This window comes from Saccopteryx bilineata, chromosome X (genome assembly GCF_036850765.1).
Source record: "Saccopteryx bilineata isolate mSacBil1 chromosome X, mSacBil1_pri_phased_curated, whole genome shotgun sequence".
NCBI classification, from domain to species: Eukaryota; Metazoa; Chordata; class Mammalia; order Chiroptera; family Emballonuridae; genus Saccopteryx; species Saccopteryx bilineata.
Genome location: NC_089502.1, coordinates 39,866,341 through 39,889,690, shown reverse-complemented (window position 1 = coordinate 39,889,690; position 23,350 = coordinate 39,866,341). Strand labels below are relative to the sequence as shown.

The window sequence follows — 23,350 nt, the reverse complement described above, 5'->3', positions numbered from 1 at the left end:
AAAAGATAAAATATTGAAAGCTAGAAGAAGCAGAAAACAGGTTATCTACAAATGAACTACAATCAAACAGCATACTTCTTATCCACAAACAAAGGAAGTCAACAAACCATTTATTAATATCTTCAAAGTCCTGAGGGGAAAATAGACATTCACTTATAATTTTACATGCAGCCAAATTATCATTCAAGAATGAGGACAAAATAAAGACATTTTTGCATGGAAGGAATAAGGAACTTTAAGTACCACTACCAACAAGAAGAACTGTTAAAGGTTAGAGTTAACGAGAAGAAAAATAAACTCACAAGGAAGTAACCTGCAAGAACAAGAAAAAAAGAAAAGGAACAGCTGGTTTCTATACTCCATAAAATGGGCTTTTTAAGTCCTCTAGACAATGTGTTTATTTCTTTCAATTTTCTCTTTTCTGGAATTTATGACCTCAATTTTTAAATACTTTCTTTTTCTCTCAAAACAACTGCTAGCTTATACTTGCTCTTTTTCTCAATACTTTCTTCCTGTTATATAGCTAGGGTAAAGGACAGCTATGTCCACTCTATGCTCTTCGACCTGTATGCCCTGTGTCTGCCTAGTGCCTTAACCTCTTTTCCAGAGAAGAACAATCTCTACATATCAGTTTTAAAAAATTCCTATGACTTTAGACCACTTTTGTAGTATTCTAGTGGAAAAAAACAGCTTTTATAATGCTATGTATGACAAGTAACCTGGCAGATTAAAAACAAAAGCTCTGCAGATTAGCCTCTTTATCTGAACTTTTGTTCCAATCTACCCAAATCTCTCCCATAGCACATTTTTAAAATTCAGTTAAAGTAGAAGAAAATAAGCAGATACAAAAATAATAAACCTCATTTACTTAGGGATTGATTCCTAAAAATAACTTTTAGGTAGACCATATGCTGAGTCAGTCTCTTACACCTTCTTACGTCTTGGAGCATATAGTATCATCACCAACAAGAATAGCACAACTATGACATAGGATGGTCTTTTGCCATCTAGTAAAGAATTCCTTGTGTTCATCAGAGTTCATTTATTGATACAGGAAAATTCACTCTATAAAGGTGGTGACAAAAAGGGTTGGGAATTTTTTTCCCATTAAACAAAAATGTATTCCTGTAACATTTCAGTTAACTGAGTTTTTACTAAACCTCATTCATAACCCCATTCCTGTTATTTTTGCCCCAAATTTTTGCTTTCTTATATAATTTCTCTCTTTACTACCTAGAAAAGTATCATCTATGCCCTAGACTAGTGGTCCTTCACATTTTTCGGGTCATACCCAGCACCTTTAGGAATACCAATAAAGCTATGAATCCTTTCTAAAGGAATTTACACACATATATAGTTACACCAAAAACTGAAAACAATTTAAAAGGGTTCTCTGACCCCAAAGAGCTCACCTACAAACCCTAATTGTAGAATCCCCTTATTAGAGAGAGAGACAAAAAAGATTTAAAGGATTACAAGGCTTCTACTACCCAGATTCTGAGACTGTCTTTTAGCTTTTCCTAGGACTGCCGTTGGGCCCACAAGCATTCTCTGAATCATTCCACACTTGCACGTCTCTGGTGTGGGAGCCAACCCTCAGCCAGATGTGAACAAAGTGTCATTGAGGGAGCCCCTGCCTCAGACAAACATGCAAGCCACAAACTGTGAAAGTAGAATCCTAACAGCCTTGTGAAAAAGTCTCTGCCTGCCTTCCTTTTAGATTTGCTCCTAACAATGTGTATATAGTAACTGCAGTCTGGAAGAGGTGACTATTCAGCAGGCAGGCTGGTTTATACTGTCATAAAATTCACTGGCTCAGCTCCTTTGATTTATGAATAGCCCATCATCATTTAGAAGCTATGCTCGAATTCAATTCCAGCACTAATTGCATAGGACACGTGCCGCTATGCTACAACTCCCCCGGTGCCAATTGCCCGTGGCAGAAAGAGGCTGTTTACAGCAAAAAATCTCTGGGCCACAATTCCCTTCCCCCCACTGACATCGACCTTCAAATGATTAAAAGTCCAATGAACATCAGTTACTAGGTACCCAATAACTTATTAGTACCTAGAATGTGCCCCACTTGGGCTATAAACAGTATTTAGGGGCCAGTGTGGGCTGCCTAAAAGTGTCCTATTGTTATTTCTGTCTGGAAGTTTCCCTTCTGGGGAATTAGGGAGATGAAGTAGGTTGGGTAGAAGAGGGAAAAAGGAAAACCACAGCTGGGAAAGGAAGAGGTGAACCAGTTTACCTGGGCAGCGAGGACAGCACAAATGAGGAATATGCACGGGAGAGAGGCAATGAAGACTTGGACATCTTACTCGGCTGCAAAGCACATTCCCATTCTGAAAGAGAAGAATCAATGAGAAAAAAAAATCAAATTTCTTTCAAAGGTCACTGGGATCATGCCAGTTTGGGAAATAACTATGTAAGGACTCACCCAGACAGTGAATAACGCATTCCTGAGAAACTGAATGAAATCAGCATTTTTCTTTCCTTTTCTCATCACTAGCACTGCCACTGGGTTGGTTGATAGCTTAACGACATATTTTTCTAAGATGGGATCACTACTGTTTCAGTTTTCAAAGCTTTCCACTAATTTTGGGAGTCTCCTTCTGGCTTGGCTTTATGGTGTTTCTACCATTCCCCAGTTCTAACTGCACAGCTTTTCCAAGAGCCTAGTCTTATTTCATAATTACCTGCCCAATGTCATGGAAGGAAAGGGATAGTGAGCAATGGGTCTCCTGAGCCGCTACCTACTCCTGGGCAGAGACATTCCTAGCAAAGGGATCTTAGATTCCATATACTCCTGCTTTGATCCAGAAGGTTGAGTGCCTTCTTTCTTCATTTACCTTTTTAGTAAAAAAAATAAATAATAATAATAATAATTTTTGTTTTTTTGAGAACAAGCTAGAGTTTGGAATTGAACTGATTAGTTAGTATGCCTGGGTGGGGTGACTGAGTCCTTGCCTGATTTACAGTTACAAAATTTCTACCTCTGACAGCTCTCAACTATTGCTAGAATAAAAGGAAGACTTTGAAAATCAATTTTGCATCAACATTTTCTATCCATAATTCAGTTGAAGAGAGGGTTACTTGTTCTGTCAAGCTATTTTGGGAGGAGAAGGTGATGAAGAAGATGGAGAAAGGAAATACTGCCACAGAGATCATATTAACGTTTTCACTGTATTGCAAATAGCAAAGCCTCAACCCTACAAAGGTTAGCTTTCCATTTCCAGTGTGTTGGTAAAGAATCTGATATAATCATGACATACCAGGAAGTTAAGCAGGGCCTAGATGCTCTTTTCAATAGCTTGCCTAGTCATTTAAAAAGGCAGGCTTCATTTATCCAAATCTGAGTCACCTTACCACAAACCTCCTCCTTTTCTCATGTGCTTTCTGGAAGAAACTTTTGGAGTGTTATGTTTGGAAATATCGCAGAGTCCCCCTTAAGCGTCAGTCCTCAGAGCCAGGTGTATCATCTTGAAGTGAGATCAAAGCACATCAAAAATCACTCGTCCTAGGGTTACAGCTACTATTTCCCAGTTGGTACAGGTCCGGGATTCTATAATTCACAAGACATTCCCCACAACAAGAAATTACCTGTTCCCAAATGTCAACAGTGCTAATGTTGAAAAACCCTGGCCTAGAGAAAAATGGACCACAGCTGTGGTCCTGGATTAAGGTCATGTAAAGAAAATGGGACTACCTTCTTTGTTTATTGCAAAGATAGTATTTAAGTTATCCAAACGCCACTGTGAGTGACTTGACATGAACCAAGACAAAGCCAAAGAACTCTAATACTCACCAGGTACAGGCCAAGGTTTCAGAACTTCAGTCCTAATTACAGTTATTGACTGAGACAGCATAAAATACAGTCTCTCAATTAACCAGTGTATAATGTGTCCTATTCTTTTTTTCTAAAGGACAGTCTTAAAAATGGTTTTCAAAAGAATATTTTTAATCTCACAATGCAGACATTATTTTGAACTTTTTCCTCTACTTTAATTATCAAGCTATTTTGCCTTCTCCTATCATGTCCTATATAAATTAGCTAAAATATCATCAGTATACATTCATAGCAAATATCCAAAGATCCCATGAAAAATAAGACAAAAAGTAATAGAGAAAATAGACAGGAGAAGTGTATTTTTTCTTGTGATCTGTTTCTTCTTTTAGGATTTTAACAACCATGTTCCTTGGCCATCTGGGCACTGAAACACCTCTTCATGCTGAGGAAAAAACTGGGAAATCACATGCCATGAAGGATTGTACCTCTGAGCAGATGCAGTTCACACAGTAAACTAAACCATATGGTTCCAGGTAAGGATGCCATTTCTCACCCACTCTGTACTTCTTGTCTTGAAACATACAATATGTCTCTGAATCTGTGAGGAAGGAGATGGAGAATATGACTGTTAGAAAACATGACCAAGTCACAAACTCCAAAGGCAATCACAGGTTCCATCTGTTTTAATGTCCGTCAAAGGAAGAACTATAGGGAATATTTACAGAACACCTACTACAGTTAAAAGTTTTACATGTTTTGTTTATTTGATCCTATAATGACTCAGTAAGATAACCACTATTGCTAGTCTCATTTTATAGATGAGGGTCATATAGCCAGTATATAACTGACATGAGACTCAAAACCACATTTGCCTGACAGTGAAGTCACCGGCATCATGACTACTGCTCTATTATCATGGTAAGATAAAGGAGCATGACATATGTTCTTTTGGAAAAGGTTGCACTACCTTGCTTTGTAAAAACAGGCTAATGTCTGAAATGCTGATCAATCAGAACATTTTCAGAGTTGCCTGGTGGTGATGGAAGGTTGATGGATTAAATGCATTAGGTAAGGTCTGTATAAATGGCTTTGCCCATAAATGCTAACATCATTAAATCATTAAACAAATATCTGAGCACTTTTTGTCTGGTACCATGCTAAGCACTAGAGATAAAATGGTAATAAAAATACACACAGTCCTTGCTCTCATTCAACTTAATCGACTTCTTCATGCATCAACAACTCCCCAGTTAACTCAAAAGTATTATCTCCTTCCCCTTTTCTGGTATAAGAATTTTGATAGTGACAGCTTATCTTAGACCATAGTTACCTAAGCACATACTATGTTACGCCTCTTATTTTACATGTCTTATTTCTCTGTCAGGGTAAAAGGTTCTTAAAAGTAGGCAACCTTTTTATTTTTTAATTTACACTCTATCACATGGCCTAGCATACTGGCTAATAAATAGAAATAATTGACAGATGATGTTTAAAACCATATAGTTTGTCTTCTAATCCCACACTCTTCTATTTCTTGATTCCAATGATTCAGGTCAAAATAAACAAAGACTCCTCTTAAAACAAAGACATTGATTCACCTCAATATTGAGTACACATTTCCCTTATGATTAATATTGAAAAAATAAAGAAAAAAACAGATGATCAAGAAACTGGAGAAGATATTTCCAACACTTAAAATATTAGTATCTGCACATCTTTCATTATTCAAATCAATCAGTAAAATATCAACAAATCTACTAGAAAAATTGTCGGAGGACAGAAATAACAATTTAGAGGAGAAGAAATAAAAAAAGAAAATCAACGAAAAAAATGTTTGCATCCCCAGTAATCAGCAATTCAAGTGAAAACTACACAGAGACTACTGTTTCAAGTCACTTTCTTGTTTCAAAGACCTCTATGATTCTTTCCAACAATCCATAAAATAATTTATAATTTATGTTTCAAATCTTTATTTTCAACTTCTTCAGAATGATGAACTAGAATCAGAAAATCCGGGTTTGAATATTTGCTCAGCCTACATATATGGCATTGAGCAAGTCATCTAAACTCTCAATCTCAGTTTTCAACATGTGGGAGATATGGATTATGTGAGAAATATTCATGCAGATGTTGCAGGATTTAATGAAGCTCTTTATAAATGATAAAGTGCTATAAAATATAGAATGTAAATTTATATTAATTATTTTATAACTAAAAAATAAAATATGTTTAATGTAGAAAATTGGAAAACATATAGAAATACAGAAAAAGAACAAAATAAAAACATAAAGGTATGATATATAGAATAAATAAATATTACACACAAATCCAGCATAAGAAGACAATCACTTTTAATATGCTAGTAATTTATAAATAGCCCATGTGTTGAAGAAAAAAAAATCAAAAGGTAAATTTTAAAGTATTTTGTACTAAGTGAAAATAAAAACACAACATATCAAAATTCAGCTAAAGAAATATTTAAAGGGAAATTTATATTACTAAATACCTATATTAAAAAAGAAGAAAAATCTGAAATCAATACTTTAAGAAACTAGAAAAAGTAGAACAAAATATACCAAAAGGAAATAGAAGAAAGAAATAAAAAACAACATTTAATAAAATTAAAGACAGAAACCTAATAGAAAGAAATCAATAAGACCAAAACCTGGTTCTTCAAGAAGACCCATTGAATTGATAAACTTCTAACAAGAGTAACAAAGATTAAAAAGAGACAAGATGTAAATTATCAATATTAGAATAAAAGAGAGGATTGCATTATAAATCCTACAGATATTAAAAGCATGAAAAAGGAATATTATGAATAACTTTACACTAACTTAACAATTTAGGTAAAATGGAAAAATTCTTGAAAGAAATAATTATCAAAGTCACTCAAGAAAGATAGATAATTTGTATAGTTTCGTACCTTTTAAAAAGATTAAATTTGGAGTTAAAAACTTTTTCACAAAGAAAACTCCATGGTTAGATAGCTTCATTGGTTAATTCTATCAAGCATTCTACCAAATATTTTTTTTAAAATGTATTATTTTTTTTATTTTTTTTATTATTATTCATTTTTAGAGAGGAGAGGGAGAGACAGAGGGAGAGAGAGAGAGGAGAGACAGAGAGAGAGAAAGGGGGAGGAGCTGGAAGCATCAACTCCCATATGTGCCTTGACCAGGCAAGCCCAGGGTTTCAAACCGGCGACCTCAGCATTTCCAGGTCGACGCTTTATCCACTGCGCCACCACAGGTCAGGCTCTACCAAATATTTCAAAGAAATGAAAAGGATGGAGTGCTTCTCAAAAGAATCTTTGATGTAAGCATTACATTGATACTGAATCCAGATAAAGCCATTACAAGAAAAAACACAAAAAACTACATCCTAACATCCTCATGAACATAGATACAAATATTCTTAACAGAATTTTAGCAAATTAAATCTAACAATACATAAAAAGGATACTTTATGAGAAAATGGAATTTATTCTGGAAATAAAAGGCTAATTCCACATTCACAACTCAACAATGTAATTTATCAGATCAACAAACTGAAGAAGAAACATCATGTAATCATTGCAACAGATGCAGAAAAATCATTTGATAATATTGTACATCCATCCATTCATGACAGAAACTCTTAACAAACTAAGAAATGGTCTTCCTCAACCTGATAAAGGACATCTATATATAAAAAACAATCAAACCTTCAGCTAACATCATACTTAATGTCAAAACAATGTTTTCTGCCTAAGACTTGGGATTATGCAAGGATGTATGTTTCATTACTCTTGGAAATACTAGCCAGTGAAATCTGGCAAGAAAAAGAAGTAAAAGACACACATATTGAAATAAATAAAAAGTAAAACTATTTTAAAATTGATTTTAGAGAGATAGGAATGGAGAGAGAAAGAGACAGAAATGTCTATCTGTTCCTATATGTGCCCTGACCAGGAATCAAACAGCAACCATTGACTATCTGGACCATGGCCAATCAACTTATCTAGCCAGAGCAGGAACTATTTCTATTTATAGGTGATACAATTGTCTACAAAGAAAAGAATCTCAAATAATCTATTTAAAAGTAACTATAAAGAAAAAAAAAAGTAACTATAAATAGTTAAGAGAATTTAGTTAGTCCATAGAATACAAGGTCAGTATACAAAAGCCAATCACATTTATATAATCTTTAATGAACAATTAGAAGTTGAAATTAGAGAGCAGGCAGGTCTGGTGCATAGAGCCCAGCAGGCAAGAGCCCGGACTGCAGAGCAGAAATTGAAATGAGAAAAAGTGCCACTTATAATAACTCCCCCAAAACATGGCATATTGGAGTATAAATCTAATAAAATATGTGCAAGATGTACACTCAGAAAACAACAAAATACTGGTAAAATAAATCAAAGAAGGCCTAAAAAGAAATGGAGAGTTGTATGTTGTTCATGGACTGGAAGACACAATACTGTTAAGGATTTACTTCTTCCCAAAGTGACTTTTAGATTCCTGCAATCAAAATAGAGCAGGATATTTTGTAAAAATTAGTAATCTAATTAAAAACATTATATGGAAAGTCAAAAGAAGTAGAATAGTCAAAACACTTTTGAAAAAAAAGATGTTAGAGGACACATACTATGTGATTTCAAGACATTGTAAAACTAGAGTTTTGAAGACAATGTGGAATTGGCAAAAAAAATAGACAAATATGTCAACAAAACAGAATGAAAAATCAAAAAATAAACCCACAACTATGTGGTCAATTGATCATCAAAAATGTTGCAAAGGTTATTCAATGAAGAAACAAAAACATTTTCAGCAAATGCTGCTAGAATATTTTAATAGTCATATGCAAAACATAAAATAAAATGAACCTTAATCCATAACTCATGCCATATACAAAAATTAACTTGAAGTGACTCATCAATAGACTTTAATGTAAGCTTTAATACTTTAGAACATCTAGAAGAAAACATTAGAGGTTATCTTTGTGTCTTTCAGCTAGGCCAAGATTTCTTAGATATGACACCAAAATCACAACCCATAAAAATATTATAAAATAGGATTTTATCAAAATTAAGAACTTCTGGTTTTGAAATACTGTTAAGAAAAAAAAAAAAAACTACAGATAGAAGTAATAATTTGCAAATAAAATTTCTGATAGATAACTTTTATCTAGGAAAATCATTGAACCTTAAAATTTGAGAATAAGAAAACTAGCAACCCAATTTAAAAAATAGAATGTAATGTGAACTGACATTTCAGCTAAGAAGATATACAGATATTAAATATATCATGAGTCATCAGGGAAATGGAAATTGAAACCATGATGAGATCTCACTACCCACCTATTAGAATGGCTAAACTAAAACAAAAAACAAAATACTGACAATAGTAAGTGCTGATGAACAAATGGAACTCTCCCATACTTTGCTGGTGGAAATGCAAAGTTACATACACTCTGGAAAAAAAATTTGTTAGTTTTAAAGTAAAAAATACACTTGTTATATAACCTAGCAATCTCATTCGTAGGTATTTTTTCCTGAATGAAGTAAAAATGTATATTCAAACAAAAACTTGTATATAGATCTATAAAGTGGCTGTATTAGTTGTCAGCAAAACTTGGAAACAAGTGAAATGTTCTTTAACTGATAAATTTATAAACATCCAAACAACGGAATATTAGGTATAAAAAGAAATGAAAGATTGATATGCACAAACATGAGTTTCAAAGGTATTATGCTAAATAATAATAACAAAGCCAGACTCAAAATTTACCAACTGTATGATTCCAAATATTTTTATTTTGGAAAAGGCAAAACTATAGCGATTGAGAACAGTCCATAGTTGTCAAAGACTCAGGTGAGGAAAGGATTTTATTATGAAAAGGCACAAAGTAAAAATTTTGGGTTGTGGAGCTATTTCATATTTTGATTCGGGTGGTGCCTAAACAACGGTATGTATTTTTCGAAACTCACAAAACTGTATTCAAGAGAAAAGGTAAATTTGTTAAATCATACCTTAATAAAACAGTTAAAAGAAATATATAAAAGAAAGAAAAATCACATATAATTCTACCACCAGGATATAAAAACTTTAACTATTTAGTAATGTCCCTCTAGTCTTTTTTTTTCTTTCTTTTTTCTTAAATTAATGGACTTTATTTCTTGGGGCAACTTTTGGTTTAAAAAAAATTGAGCAGAAAATAGAAAGACTTCCCACATATTCTCCTCTTTCTCCACTCCCCTTCCCCTTCTTATTAACATCTTTTGTTAGTGTGGTACATTTGTTACAATTAATGAAACAATACTGATATATTAATATTAACTAAAGTACATAGTTTACAGGAGAGTACACTCTTTGTTTTGTATAGTTCAATGTGTTATGACATATGTTTACCATTATAGTACACAGAATAATCCCACTGCCCTAAATATCCCTGTACTCTGCCTACTCATCTCTTATACCCTCTATCTCGCAAACTCCAGAAAACTACTGATATTTTTACTGTCTTTAAAGTTTTATCTTCAAGATGTAATATAGATTCCAATGTCATATAGGTCATGCAGTCTTCTCAGCCTGGCACCTTTCATTTACCAATATGTATTTAAAGTTTTTCCAGGTTTTTCTATGTTTTGACAGCTCATGTATTATATCATTAAATAATATTATATCATTAAATAATAAATTGAATGGAGTATAGAGCTTGTTTAATCAATTCACTTATTGAAGGAAATTTTGGTTGCTTCAAATTATTGAAAATTGTGTATTAAGCACTATAAATACTTGTGTGAAGGTTTCTGTGTGGAAAGAAATTTTAAATTTATATAAATAATACCTAGAAGGATGGTTGATAGATTAGATAGTAAAGGCACATTTAGCTTTGAGAGAAACTGCTGATGTCAAAGTAATGGCAGAGTGAGAGACACTCTTGATCTTTCCCCTTGAAATTTCAACAAATTGAACAACTATAATGCAGCAAATAACCCCAGCAGGGCTTGCAGACTTGCCTGAAAGATACATGCACCGAATGGAATAAAGTTGTTTTTCTTAAAGTTCTTAACAATATCACTCTCAAATGCCATCAGGGACGAAGAAAGCAAATACCATAGCTACATAAGGCAGAGATGTTGTTCAGAAGGAAAATAAAAAATTACCAGAAAACAATCTCAATCACAAAGATACCCTGTAGTTAAACAAGATAATTAAAAATTGAAGTTCTGAAAATATTCAGTGAGATGTGAGAAACCACTGATTGGCAATTGAATAAACTCAAAAAACAAATTAATGAACAAAATGAGTATTTTATATAAAGAAAGGTTCATTAGATTATCATCACCCTTCTCAACAGAAACTCTACAAAGCCAGAAGAGAGTGGACACAAACATTCAAAGTACTAAAAGAGAGGAATTACCAGCAAAGAATACTATATTAATCACAATTATCCTTCAAATATGAAGAGGAAATAAAAATTTTGCACACTGAGAGAACTTATCACCAGACATCCCCACTGCAGGAAATACTCAAGGGGGTTACTTGACCAGATACAAAGCACAAATAAATTAAAAACTACAAGTAAAAGCTCCAACAAGGTTACAATGAAAACAAGAATAATCTGTGACAAAAATAACATAAAAGGGTCTCCCCACTTTATGTAGCAAAAGAGGATGGAGTACAGAAGCACTCATAAGACAAAGGAATCCTGTATATATGAACATTTTTTCTTTTAATAACTAATGGTAACCACCCACAAAAAGTCACTACTGAAACACATAGATTAAAAAAAGAAGAAAGAAACAGGGGAAAGAAGTATGAAATACCACCAAACCAACACAGCTGATACAAACATAAAAGAGAATAACCAAAGGAGACATAGATCTACAAGAAAAAAAACAGGAACAACATAAAAATGATATAGGAAACCCTCAAGCGTCAACAATTACCCTAAATGTAAATGGACTGAACTCACCAATAAAGAGGCACAAAGTAGCAGATTGGATTAAAAACCAAATTCCAACCATATGCTGCCATCAAGAGACACATCTAAGCTGCAAGAACAAAAGTATACTCAAAGTGAAAGGTTGTAAAATAATTCTCCAAGCAAATGACACCCAAAGAAAAGCAGGTGTAGCCATACTTACATCTGACAATGCTGACTTTAAGACAACAAAGGTAACCAGAGACAAAGATGGACATTTCATAATGACAAATGGAACATTGTATCAAGAAGATACACTTCTTAATATATATGCAACAAATCAGAGAACACCAAAATAAATAAGACATCTACTCACTGATATACAAATAAAAACAGGCAAAAGCACAATCATACTTGGAAATCTCAACACACCATTGACAGTTTTAGATAGATCATCCAAACAGAAAACCAATAAAGAAATATCAGCTTTAAATGACACACTAGACCAAATGGGCATAATAGATATTTACAGAACATTTTGTCCCCAAATACCAGATTATACATTCTTTTCAAGTGTGTATAATAAAACATTCTCAAGGATAAACCATATGTTGGACTATTCAAGAAGACTGAAATTATACTAAGTATATTTTCTGACCATAAGCTTATGGAATTAGAATTCAACTACAATAATGAAGTAAAAAACCCCACAATAATATGTAAATTAAACAACATACTTTTAAAAAATGACTGGGTCAAAGAAGAAATAAAAGCACAGATCAAAAGATATATACAAATGAGAATGACAACACAACATAGCAAAACTTCTGGGATGCAGGAAAGGTAGTAATAAGAGGAAAGTTTATATTATCACAGGTTTATATGAAGAAACAAGAGAGATCCAAAGTAAACAACCTAAAATCACATCTTAAAGAACTACAAAAAGAAGAACAAAGGCAACCCAAAGTCAGTAGAAAAAAGGAAACAGTAAAAATTAGAGCAGACTAAATAAAATAGAGAACAAAAAAACTATAAAAAAATTTAGAACAACAAAGAACTGGTTCTTTGAAAAGATCAATAGAATTGACAAACCCACTAGCTAGACTCACTAAGGAAAAAAGAGAAAGGTCTCATATAAAAATCTGAAATGAAAGAGGAAAAATTACCACAGACATCATAGATATACAAAGGATCATAGTAGAACACTATGAAATATTATATGCTACCAAATTCAACAATCTAAAGGAAATATATAAATTCCTAGAACAATGCCATCTTTCTTGACTGAATCATGAAGAAGTAGAAAATGTAAATAGATCTATAAGCAGGGAGGAAGTAAAAAGAACTATCGAAAACTTTCCTAAAAACAAAAGTCCAGAACCAGATGGCTACACTAGTGAATTCTACCAAACATTCGAAGAAGATTTGGTACCTATCCTTCTCAAAATCTTCCAAAAAGTAGAAGCATTACTCACTAACACAGTTTATGAGGCTAATATAACCCTGATACCAAAACCTGACAAGGACAATACAAGAAAAGAAAACTACAGACCAATATCTCTAATGAATACAAATGCAAAAACCCTAAACAAAACACTAGTAAATCAGATACAATAACACATTAAAGAAATAATATATCACAATCAAGTGGGATTCATTCCAGGAGCTCAAGGATGGTTCAACATACAAAAATTGATCAATGTAATACCCAAATATCAATAAAATAAAGGACAACAATCATATGATTTTATCAATAGATGCAGAAAAGGTATTTGATAAAATACAACATTCATTTATGTTTAAAATACTCAATAAAATTAAAATAGAATAAAAAAACCTCAACAAAATAAAGACCATATGTGACAAACCATCAGCTAATATAGTAAATGGTGAAAAAATCAAGGCTTTTCCTCTAAAATCAGAAACAAGCAAGGCTGACTACTTTTCCCTCTCTTATTCAACATTCCGGAAGTTTTAACCCTAGCAATTAGGCAAGAGAAAGAAATAAAAAGCATCAATATTGAGAAAGAAGTAAAGGTATTGCTTTTTTGCAGATGACATGATCCCGTATATAGAAAATCTCATAGACTTCACTAAAAAACTAATAAATCAGAAAAAAAAACTAAGATGAATCCATACATAGAAGGGACATAAAAATGAGACTCAGAGACATGAACAAGAATGTGATGGCAACAGGGGCGGGAGGTTGGGGGAGGGGGGAGGGGGTGAAGAAGGAGAGAGGGGTTAGGGGAGGGGAGGGGCACAAAGAAAACCAGATAGAAGGTGACAGAAGACAATTTAACTTTGGGGGAGGGGTATACAGCACAATCAAATGTCAAAATAATCTAGAGATATTTTCTCTCAACATATGTACCCTGATTTATCAATGTCACTGCATTAAATTTAATTAAAAAAAAGTTAAAAAAAACTAATAGAAACAATAAACCAATACAGTAAAGTTGCAGGATACAAAATCAATATAAGAAAGTCTATTGCTTTCTTATATGCTAAAGATGAATCTTCAGAAAATAATTTTTTTTTCTATTTTTTTCCTACAGAGACAGGGAGTCAGAGAGAGGGATAGACAGGTACAGACAGACAGGAACAGAGAGAGATGAGAAGCATCAATCATTAGTTTTTCGTTGTGACATCTTAGTTGTTCATTGATTGCTTTCTCATATGTGCCTTGACCGTGGGCCTTCAGCAGACAGAGTAACCCCCTGCTCGAGCCAGTGACCCTGGGTCCAAGCTGGTGAGCTTTGCTCAAACCAGATGAGCCCGTGCTCAAGCTGGCTACCTTGGGGTCTCGAACCTGGGTCCTCCGCATCCCATGCTCTATCTACTGCGCCACTGCCTGGTCAGGAGGAAAATAAATTAAAAAAAAATTCCTTGTACAATTACAACAACAACAACAAAAAATACCTAGGAATAAACTTAACAAAGGATGTGAAGGACCTATATACTGAAAAGTACAAAGTATTATTGAAAGAAATAGGAAAAGATACAATGAAATGGAAAAATATTCCTTGCTCTTGGATAGGCAGAATAAATAAAGTTAAAATGGTCATATAACTCAAAGCAATATACAAATTTTAATGCAATTTCCATCAATATCCCAATGTCATTTTCTAAAAAAATAGAACAAAAGTTACCAGGTTGGTATAGAACCATAAAAAAACCCAAATATCTAACAAAATCCTAAGGAGAAAGAATAAAGCTGGAGGTATCACATTACTTGGCATCAAATTATACTACAGAGCCACAATAATAAAAATGGCATGATATTAGCAGAGAAACAGACATACAGACCAATGAAACAGAACTGAGAGCTCAGAAATAAAACCATATATACATGGAGAAATCATCTTCAACGAAGAAGCCAAAACCACACAACGGAGAAAAGAAAGTCTCTTCAATAAATGGTGCAGAGAAAATTGGAAAACCACATGCAAAAAAATAAAATGTGACTATAGTTTTTCCCTCTGCACAAAAATTAATTAAAAATGGATCAAAGACCTAAATACAAGATCTGAAAGAATAAATTACATAGAAGAAAACATAGGTAACTAATCTCATGCACCTTGGATGTAGAGAACAATTTATGAATTTGACCCCAAATGCAAGGGAAGTAAAGGCAACAATAAATGGATTTGACTATATCAAACTGAAAAGCTTCTGCACAGCAAAGGAAACCAACAACCAAACAAATTGGCAGCCAACCAAATGGGAGATTATATTTGCAAACAACAGCTCCAATAAGGGGTTAATATCCGAAACATATAAAGAACTCACAAAGTTCAGCAACAATCAAGCAAACAATCCAATGGGAAGAAGACCTAAACAGACTCTTCTCCTAAGAGGACATACAAATGGCCAAAAGATATATGAAAAGATGGTCATCTTCACTAGCTATTGGAGAAATGCAAATCAAAACTACAATGAAATACCACCTCACACCGATTACATTAGCTATTATCACCAAGACAGGTAATAACAAGTGTTGGAGAGGCTGTGGAGGAAATGGAACCCTCATTCACTGCTGGTGGGAATGCAAATTGGCACAACCATTATGAAAGAAAGTATGGTGTTTCCTCAAAAAGTTAAGAAAAAACTAGCACATGACCCAGCAATCCCTCTAGTGGGTATCTACCCTCAAAACTCGATAACAGTATTACATAAAGACACATATACCCCCATGTTCATTGCAGCATTATTCATAGTGGCCAAGACATGAAAACAACCAAAGTGTTCCTCAATAGATAACTGGATAAAAAAAGAAGTGGTACATATATACAATGGAATACTACTCAGCCATAAGAAATGATATCATACTGCCATTTACAACAAAATGAATGGACCTTGAGAACATTATACTGAGTGAAATAAGTAAATCAGAAAAAGCTAAGAACTGTTTGAGTTCACACATAGGTGAGATATAAACTGAGACTTATGAACATAGATAAAAGAGAAGTGGTTAACGGGGAGGGGACTGAGGGAGAGGGGATGGGAGAAGTTTGTAAAGAGGGACAAATATATGATGATGGAGAATTATCTAACTTTGGGTGATGGGTATACAACATAATTAACAGTGCAAATGCTATAGAAACATTTCTCTGAAAACTATGTACTCTTACTGATCAAGATCACCACTTAAATTTAATTTTCTAAAGAAAATGTAAAAAAACAGAAAAGCTTTTGTACAACAAAAGTCACCATTATGGAAATAAAAATACAATCCACTCTACGGGAGAACATATTCATTGATACATATGATAAGGCATTAATAACCAAAATTTATAAAGAATTTATAAAACTCAACACCAGGAAGACAATTCCAACTAAGAAATGGGCAAAGGACCTCAATAGACACTTCTCCTAAGAGGACATACGGATCACCAAGATCTGTATTTCAATAGATATATGAAAAAATGTTCAATGTCACTAATCATCAGAGAAATGCAATTAAAACCACAATGAGATATCATCTCACACCTGCCAGAATGGCTTTCATTTACAAATCAAAATCAACAAACAAATGCTGCCGAGGGTGTAGAGAAAACAGAACCTTCGTGCATGATTGGTAGGAATGCAGACTAGTGCAGCCACTGTGGAAAACTGTATGGTATTTCCTCAAAAAATTAAAAATGGAACTGCCTTATTACCCAGCCCTCCCATTTCTAGGAATATATCCTAAGAATACAAAATCACTGATTCAAAAGAAGATATGTACTCCCATGTTTATTGCAGCATTTTTTGCAATAGCAAGATCTGGAAACAGTCCAAGTGTCCATCACTGGACAAGTTGATAGAAAAACTGTGGTACATTTACACAATCAGATACTATGTGGCCATAAAAAAGGGAAATGTTACCTTTTATGACCAGATGAGTGGACCTGGAGATTATTATCTAAGTGAAATAAGACAGAGAAAGACAAATGCCATATGATCTCACTTACATGTGGAATTTAATAAACACAATAAAATAGGGAACAAAATAGGAACAGAGGCAAGGTCAAAAGGAACAGACTGACAACTATCAGAGAGAAGGGAGAAGAGAGGATCAGATCAAAGAAGGTGAAGATATTAACCAAAATCATATATACATAACACATATATACAGACAACAGGTTAGCAATTGCCAAAGGGAAGTGGGGTGGAGGTTGGAGGTAAAGGGGGTAAGTGGGGGTGGAAATAGACTTTGCATGGGGCAAGGGCAACATGATAGAGTTTATAGAGGGTGTTATATTGAATGGTACAATTGAAACCATGTCAATACAATAAATTAAAAATAACTTTAAAAAAGAACTAGTTTTTGGTCTCAATTTTTCTGCATTGTTTTGCTGGTTTTACTTTCATTGATTTCTGCTTTTATTTGTTTTCTTCTGCTTAGTTTGATTTGATTTTTTCTAGTTTCCTAAAGTGAAGCTTAAATTGTTGATATATTTCTTATTTTCTAATATATTAATCTATGCTATACATTTATCTTAAGTACTAGTTTCAATACATCTCATGAATTTTGATGTTATATTTTTATTTTTAAATAATTCAAAATATTTAAAAATTTCCCTTGAGATTCCTTTGACCCATGTGATATTTAGAAGTATATTGTTTAATCTCTATATATTTGGGATTTTACAGCTATCTACCTGTTATTCATTTTTAGTTTAATTGCAGTGTGGTCTGAGAGCATACTTGGTATAATTTCTATTGTCTTAAATGTGTTAAGATGTGTTTTATGATGCATAAATTTGGTCTATCTTGTTCATGCTCCTTGTGAGTTTGAGAAGAAATGTGTATTCTATTGTTAGACTAAATATTCTATAGATGTCAATTAGATCTGATTGATTGACTGCGCTCTTCAGTTTAACTATATCCTCACTGATATTATATCTTCTGGATCTCTTTATTACTAATAGAGGAGTATAAAATCTCCAAATATAATAGTAAATTTATCTGTTCTTCCTTGCAGTTAAAACAGTTTTTGCCTCAGTATTCCAAGATGGTTGCAGAGCAGGTGAAAGCTACACTCACTTGCTGCTGGCACCAAACTGGATTTACAGTCAAATTATAGATATTCAACCTGAATAATTAAGGGAAGGATAGTTGAACTGAAATATTATCACCAAGGATTTACAGAAAACAAACAAACAAACACTTAGACTGGTAAGAAGGGCAGAGATTCAGAAAGGGTAGATAAGAAACCAGAGGGATACCTCAACTACAAAACTCCCCATTCCTGGGATCCCTAACCCACAGCAACAGAAACATGAAGAGGGGCCCACATAGCATTTGGTGGTGAAAATCAGTGGGGATTCAGTCCACTTGGGAAAGAAGGAAGTTCGATAAAGGCCCAGTTGCCACCTTCCCAGGGTTGACCCCTCCTATTTTTATAGCACCAACCTGGGGAGTGCACTGTCTAGCTTTCTAACTTCTTATGACACCTCTGTGCCATGTTCAGGTCTTCCACAGGGATCTGCTGGCTGCATCTTGCAGGGATGTTTGAGGAGCTCTTTTTCTGGAGAAGCTCTTAGCAGAGACTCAGATATTGATTGAACTATGAATTTTGGAAAGGAAACCATTCTTTTTCACCTCCAGGGCACAGCTGCCACTGCCCCAACCTGTTGAATCACTGGGCCTGTCCTAGTACTTCGTGGTCCTGCCTTGCTGATTTCAATAGCACAGAGGGACTAGAGTGCTGTTTAGAGCTGGGACTTTTGTAGTGTCATCTCCCAGGGAGGTTTTTGTCTGGGGAATTAGATTGGTGGGTGCTGGGTTATGTGGCTACACTGCAGAGTTGGGGGCACTTCTATCTCTCCTGAAAGTTCAGTCTGTACTATTCTGGGAAGTGGAAAAGCGCTCATCAGCCTCCTAAAGGCTTGTCGGCATCCCCCATTTGAGACTCTTTAGATTTGTCTTCCCCCAAGTTTCAGTGGTTTCACCTTGTTGAGCTCAGTTCCAAGGGGGAAGGCAGTTCTGTCCCAAGCTGGGCCTTCAGAGTGTGTCTCCTTTGAAGGCTATTCTTTTGGATCAGGACAAAGTTCTTGGACCCCTCAGGTGGCACCACCCCAATGGGAGACTCTTTTGATCTGTCTCCTACCCCACCCCAGAAGTTCTGCTCTACTGAATTTGCTTCTTCAGAGGGGATGGCTGGCTGCATCCAACCTGAGCTTTCAGTGTGTCCTCCCCTGGAGGAGCCAGAGTTGGAGGCTTGGGCAGAGACTGAATGGTTTGGTTCTGGAGTAGAGACCACTTTCCCTTCATTGAGTGTCTGACCACATGGCTCTCAAGAAAGTGACCCACTAACCCCATCCTCTAGAATCCAGTCACCCTTCCCTACCAAGCTCACAACCTATGGAAGTCTCTGTGGGTAGTTGCCATCCTGGGCCCATTCTTTCTTTGGAAGGCTCTAGAGGAAGACTAAACTACAACAGGGGGAGGCAGAATAGCAGACAGGTAGAGACGGAACTCAGAGAGTAAAGGACTTTTATAAATCTGCCTTCAGCTCTAAGCTAGAGAAAGCCAAATTTTGTACACAGATTAGCCCCTTCCATGTACACCCAGGCCCAATAGAGGCAACCACCTACAGTGAACAGTGTGGTAACTTCAGACAGGTAATCCAAGGGTGGTTACACACAATGTCTGTCATTGACCTATACTCGAAACCCACCCAAGTCAACCCAGAACCAATACAACCACACCAGAGCTTGAATTAACTAGGCACATAAGTGGCACACCTAAAAGGGGAGTCCAGCAGGCACCAGATGCTGCTGGGAACAACTCTGCCTCAAAGGGAAGCCTCTGCACAGAGACTTATAAACAGTGACTGAGGTTTATCCTTACAGCCAGTCAGCCTGAAGTGTTAACTCCACCCCTGAAAATGTCAACAACATTCAAGACTCAACTACAACAAGCGGTTGCACATAAACCACAAGAAACATTCCTAGAGCATGGAGCTTAGGTGGTCTGAAAGATTGCACCACTAAGCCCAACAAGACATCATTAGAATAAAGGCATCAAAACAAACTTGAGAGTCATAGCAGATCTACTTAATACACAGAGACAAAATGAGGAGATGAAGAAATATGTCCCAAATGAAAGAACAAGAGATATTCTCAAGATATAGAATTAAATGAAATGGAAACAACCAAATTACTAGATGCCGAGATTAAAGCAATTGTTATTAGAATGATCAAGGACCTTATAGGAATAATAGATGATCTCAGTGAGAACTTAAACAAATAAATAATAAGCATTATAAAGGACATAGAAAGAATAAAAAAAACAGTCAGAAATAAAGAGACGGAATATCTTCATTGAAAAATATCCTAGCAAGAATCATTAGCAGGTTAGATTAGGCAGATAATCAAATCAGTTGTTCAAAGGACAAGATAACATAATGGACCCAACCAGAGCATCAAAAAGAAAAGAAAATTTAAAAAATAAGAAATGTCTAAGGGACCTCTGGGACAACTTAATAGGGATACCAGAAGGAGAAGAAAGTGAGCATAAGATAAAGAAACTTTTTAAAGAAATAATGGCTGAAAACTACCCTGACCAGATGAAGAGAAAATTCACAACAAATTCAAGAAGCATAGGGAGTCCCAATGCAGATGAATCCAATGAAACCCACACCAAGACATATCATAATTAAAACGATAAATATTAAAGACAAAGAGACAATCTTAAAAGAAGCAAGAGGGAGACAGTTATGTAAGAAAGCTCCCATAAGGCTATCATCTGATTTCTCAACAGAAACACCTCAGCCCAGAAGGGATTGGCATAAATACCCGAAGTGATGAATAGCAAAGAACTACAACAAAGATAGTCTATCCAGTAAGACTATCACTTAAAATTAAAGCCAAAATAAAGAGCTTCTTAGACCACAAAAGGAAAAACAGAAAAAAAAAAGGCTAAAAGAGTTTATTACCACCAAACCAATATTCCAAGAAATATTATACGGCCTGAGAAAGAAGAAAGGAAGAGGAGAAGAGGAAGAGAAGCAGGAGGAAGAAGAGAAGGAAGAAGAAGAAGAAGAAGAAGAAGAAGAAGAAGAAGAAGAAGAAGAAGAAGAAGAGAGAGAGAGAAACATAGTTATAAAGAAAAATGACAATAAATAAGTACCTATCAATAATAAGCTTAAATATAAATAGATTAAATGCTCCAATCAAGAGACCTAGGGTAGCTGAATTAATGAGAAAACATGATCCATATAAAAGCTGTCTAAAAGAGAGCTGCCTCAGAACATCAGAACAAAAGATACAGACAGACTGAAAGTGAAGGGATAGAAATAGTATTCCATGCATATGGAAATGAAAAAACCTGGGGTAGCAATACTTGTATAAGACAAAAAAGACTTCAAAGCAAAGGCTATAACAAGGGACAAAATGTTACTACATAATAGTAAAGGGATTGATCCAACAAGAGAATATAACCCTGTAAACATATACACAACCAACATAGGAGCACTTAAGTATATTAAAAAAAAATCTTGAAGGACATTATGGGAGAGATTGACAAAAATACAGTCACAGTAGGGGATTTTAACACCCCACTGACATCAATGGATGTCTTCCAGACAAAAAGTCAACAAAGCAACAGCAACCATAAACAACACATGGGATCGTATGAATTTAATTGATATTTACAGAATGTTTCATCCAAAGCTGCAGAATGTATATTAATCTCAAGTGCACACAAAACATTTACAAAGATAGACCACATGTTAGGACACAAAATGTCTTAATTAATTCAAGAAGATTGAAAACATATAGGTCCTACCTGGCCTGTTGGCTTAGTAGATAGAGCATCAGCACAGCGTGAAGAAATCCTGGGTTTGATCCCCAGTCAGGACACAAATGAGAAGAAACCATCTCCTTCTCTTCCCCTCCCTCTCCCCTTTCTCTCTCTGTCTTTTTTGCAGCCAGTGGTTCAATTCCTTTGAGTGTCAGCCCCAAGTACTGAGAAAAGCTGGACTGGTCTGAGTGTCGACCTCAGGTTTTTAAGATCGCTGGGCTAATCTGAGCATCAGCCCCAGATGGGGGTTGCTGGGTAGATCCCAGTTGGGGCACATACCGGACTCTGTCTCTCTATCTCCTCTACTCTCACTTAAAAAATAAATAATAAATAAAAATAAATTAAAAATTAAAAAAAGAAAACTTAGAAAGCAGTATATGACCTCAATGGTACAAAACCAGAAATCACCTACAAAAAGAAATTTCAAACACATGTAGGCTAAATAACTTATTATTAAACAATAATGAATGGTTAATAATGAGATTAAAGGAAAAGTCAAAATTACCTGGAAACAAATGAAAATAATACACAACAATTTAAATCTATAGGACAGGGCAAAGATAGCTCTGAGAGGCAAGTTCATAGCATTAGAGGCCTACCTCAAGAAGCAGGAAAAATCTCAAGTAAACAATCTAACCCTACACCTAAAAGAATGAAAAAAGGAACAACAAAGCCCAGAGTAAGTAGAACAAAGGAAATAATAAAGATCAGAGCAGAAATAAATGACATAGAGACAAAGAAAATAAATTTAGAAAGAGCTAGTTCTTTGAAAGAAAAAACAAGATTAATGAAAATTTAATCATATTCATGAATTTAAAAAGAGGGCCCAGATAAAGAAAATCAGAAATGATAAAGAAGTAACAACTGACACCACAGAAATATAAAGGATTTAAGAAAATACTATGAATAACTAACTAAATGCCAACAAATTGGAACAACCTAGGTGAAATGGATAAATTCCTTGAAACATATAAGGTTCCAAAACTGAATCAGGAAGAATTAGAAAGTTTGAGCAAACCAATTACAACTGATGAAATTGAAGCAGTAATCAGAAAAACTCCCAGCAAACAAAATTTCTGGACTGGATGGATTCACAATCAAATTACACCAAACATTCAAAGAACTAACACCTATGCTTTGCAAACTGTTCCAAAAAATTTCAAGAAGAGGGGATACTTTCAAACTCTTTTTACAAAGCAGGATTATCCTAATTCCAAAACCAGATAAAAATACTACAAAGAAAGAAAATTATAGGCCAATATCCCTGATGAACATAGATGTTAAAATTCTCAACAAAATATTAGCAAATAGGATCCAGCAATACATTAGAAAGATCATACATCATGATCAAGTGGG

At 34.7% G+C, this 23,350-nt stretch overlaps 1 protein-coding gene across 5 annotated transcripts in view; it reads right to left on the bottom strand.

Annotated features, from left to right (window-relative positions):
• CHRDL1 (chordin like 1) overlaps window positions 1–23,350 on the bottom strand; it is a 156,044-nt gene that overhangs the window by 107,564 nt on the left and 25,130 nt on the right. For all 5 annotated transcript variants that reach the window (XM_066248875.1, XM_066248873.1, XM_066248874.1 and 2 more), the window contains exons 3-4: window positions 4,276–4,388; window positions 2,252–2,345 (exon numbers count right to left, since the gene is read on the bottom strand). In XM_066248875.1, coding sequence (XP_066104972.1) covers window positions 2,252–2,345; window positions 4,276–4,388 — 207 coding nt within the window. The remainder of the gene's footprint in view (window positions 1–2,251; window positions 2,346–4,275; window positions 4,389–23,350) is intronic.